Raw genomic sequence first — 2,667 nt, 5'->3', positions numbered from 1 at the left:
GAGGAAGGCAGGGTATAAAAACAAAAGCGTCAGAAATAACAACAGAAGATGAGGTTGGAAAGATAGAGGAAGGGGCCACAAGCTGAAGACTGCAGGTCACCTCTAGAAGCTGAGAAAGAAAAGGAAATGGATTTTTCCCTTGAGCTTCCAGGAGGAATGCAGCTCTGAGGACACTGAGTTTAGCTCACAAGACCACACTTGGACTTGCGACTTCCAGAAATGTAAGATAATAAATCTGTGTAACTTAAGCCATTGGGTTTGTTGTAATTGATTACAGAAGCAATAGAAAACTAACACACCCATCTCGCAACATGTCCTTTCTCTTCAAAGTATAGTAGTGTCTTCCTAAAGCATGAATAAAAATACCACCTTGCATCTCTGCAGGTTACCACAGCTGCTTAACATATAATCTCCATATTTCCATTGTTAAGGGATTCATAGAACAGTGGTAAACTGAAAATAAGGTTTCATTGAACCTGAGAATACTGAGGGAACAAAAATCCATGAAAGTATTTGCATGCTTAGAGCAATGCTCATAGTATACAAATGGAATGTAATATGTATCAATTCTCTAGATTTGCCAAATGCAGAATTCATAACAGGCAAGACGTGGATATGAGAACTGTTCTTAATATTTCATTTTTGTGAAATGTCGACATTATCAAAGGACCAATAAAGAGTACAATAGTTTAATATCATTCTCTGGAAAATATTAATATATTTCCATTAAGTAGTAGAGATTCTAGTTTTATTTTCATTAATTTTTTAATGTTGGGTAGAGATACAGTATAAATCTTAAGGAGAGAAAAACAGAGTCTGATTTATTTAATGTTTTTTACAAAGCAGTCCAGTAAATCTTCAGTGTTATTAATATTTATTGACATAACTAATTATAGCATTAATATGTAAATAAGCAGCTCATAAATAATGTAATTGTGTAAATAAGCAAATATGCCTCAGCCAACATATAACACCAAGCAAAACCAGTGTTTATTAAACTAAGCCTTCCTTCCAAATATATTTTTGCTTAAAATTCTGGAGATTTTTTTTCTTATATGAAGTAATGATGCTTTGCTCTATTAAGAAGTGTTTTGAATGTACCACAAGTTGATTGATTTTCTTTATGTAGAATTTGAAGGATAATAAAACATCAGATTTTTCCACAGATAGATCGAAAATGGAAAGAAAAAGGAACATACATTATATAGTAAGTGTATTGACTTAGGCAGCTCATAGTTTTCTTTCCATAAGTTTCTTGATTATTTTCCTGTAAATGGGGGCGTCAGGGTCCAGGCAAGTTTTTCTTCCCTTCTTCAGCGTGGCTCTGCCAGGGAAAGGAGAGGAGGCCCGCCCCTCAGTTACTGGGTTTGATCACAGGATTAGGCTCTGGGTGGGAGGGGCAAGAGGCAAAGGTGGAGGAAGCAGAGGGTGGGCGCGAGAAGCAAGTGCAAGGACTCACATCATTTGGAAGGTGGGGCAGTGGGGTCCAGGTCGGATCATCTCCAGGCTGACGATGTACTTGGGATGGACTCGGGAGGTGGTCTTCATACACACGCATTGCAGATCCCCATCTCCTTCTTCAGGGTCTGCTGGGGAAGGGGGTGGGGGTGGGAGTAGGGGAGACGTGAGAGCCAGGGAGGGGGTGGTGACTCCTAGCATGGCTCCTTAGGACTTTTACTGGGTTCGGCCTTCATTTCCTCGTCCACAAACCTCAGCAAGAAGTATTGTCTAGATGGTGAAGCGCATGGGACAGCGCTCGGCACCGCGCCGTGCACACTTAACTTGTGCCCAGCAAAACAGAATGGATGTCAAGGGTGGTTACAGGTTCCCCCGCAGCCGCGCAGGTTCCCGGCCTCTCTCCTGGACGCCCCCCACCTCCACCCCGGCCCTACCTGTTCCGCTTCTGTTCTCACCGCTGGCGCCGGCAACCACAGCTGGCAGGAGCAGCAGCCCCAGGAGGAGCAGCAGCCCGCGGACGGGACCGGGGCGGGCGGCACGGGAACCCACTCTGAGGCTCATGTTGCGGAGGTGCCACCAGGAGACTAGAGTACAAAAGGCAACGTGAGCTGGCGCTCTGCAGACCAGTGGTTCTGAGACTCTCCAGGGCCGTTTTATCCCCACTATCCGTCCAGTCCGGAAGTCTGGGTGGAGGGTGTGATGCTGCGGTACATTTGCCCATAAGAGTTGGGCTCTGACCAGCCAAGATTAGGGGAACAGGAAAAAAGCTTGTGTCATCTGACTTGGCTGCAAGCTGGTGGCAGGATCCACACCCCAACCGGCTTTCATATACATGCACATTTGTGGAATTAGAAACAGCATTTGAACCTTATAAAATATGTGTTCTTTGTTATGTGTAACAGTAGAGCTCCCTGTAGCCACCCCGTTGCAATTTACAGAGCATGTTCCTTCAGGGCTGACATAGTTTCTGTTTCCTCCCCAACTTCCAATCCTTATCAAGATCTGCTCTTCTGCTGCTGCCTTTCTTGTTGATTACCACTGAGTTGAGTCTAGTGGCAGTGTGTGTTAAAAGTCTGTAGTTTGTACTTGTTTTCTGCTGCTAAAAGGCTAAATCTGGTCTCGAGGTGATTAGTTCTGAATTTCAGCTGATTGTGGAAGGCTTCCTTGGTTTCTTGAATGGGATTCACCAGCTCTACCAGCCCATCATCC

General features: G+C 44.4%; 1 protein-coding gene across 3 annotated transcripts; it reads right to left on the bottom strand.

The window, feature by feature from the left end:
• Window positions 1–776: 776 nt before the first annotated feature.
• On the bottom strand, window positions 777–2,129 carry LOC129083851 (platelet factor 4-like). Of its 3 annotated transcripts, none has more exons than XM_054589863.1 (3): window positions 1,893–2,129; window positions 1,460–1,589; window positions 777–1,324 (listed from the first exon to the last, which is right to left on the bottom strand). In XM_054589863.1, the coding sequence occupies exons 1-3, from the start codon at window positions 2,017–2,019 to the stop codon at window positions 1,231–1,233; spliced, it is 351 nt and encodes a 116-aa protein (XP_054445838.1). In that variant the 5' UTR covers window positions 2,020–2,129; the 3' UTR covers window positions 777–1,230. The 3 variants fall into 3 exon arrangements, with proteins under 3 accessions (XP_054445838.1, XP_054445847.1, XP_054445855.1); XM_054589872.1 differs by having other exon boundaries at window positions 1,460–1,586; XM_054589880.1 differs by having other exon boundaries at window positions 1,460–1,586; window positions 1,914–2,129.
• Window positions 2,130–2,667: the final 538 nt, after the last annotated feature.

The sequence above is a fragment of the Pteronotus mesoamericanus genome, unplaced genomic scaffold, assembly GCF_021234165.1.
Source record: "Pteronotus mesoamericanus isolate MK-2021 breed Mesoamerican mustached bat unplaced genomic scaffold, CSHL_Meso_final contig_130, whole genome shotgun sequence".
NCBI lineage: Eukaryota > Metazoa > Chordata > Mammalia > Chiroptera > Mormoopidae > Pteronotus > Pteronotus mesoamericanus.
The sequence above is the reverse complement of the archived record's forward strand: the minus strand, read 5'-3'. Positions and strand labels throughout refer to the sequence as shown.

What these genes read in the sequence shown, in the direction of transcription:
- LOC129083851 (XM_054589863.1), bottom strand. Translation starts at nt 2,019, where the DNA reads ATGAGCCTCAGAGTGGGTTCCCGTGCCGCCCGCCCCGGTCCCGTCCGC. An exon ending in TGAGAACAGAAGCGGAACAG is followed by an intron (nt 1,590 to 1,892) that starts GTAGGGCCGGGG and finishes CCCCTTCCCCAG; the next exon opens with CAGACCCTGAAGAAGGAGAT. An exon ending in TGCCCCACCTTCCAAATGAT is followed by an intron (nt 1,325 to 1,459) that starts GTGAGTCCTTGC and finishes TTTCCCTGGCAG; the next exon opens with AGCCACGCTGAAGAAGGGAA.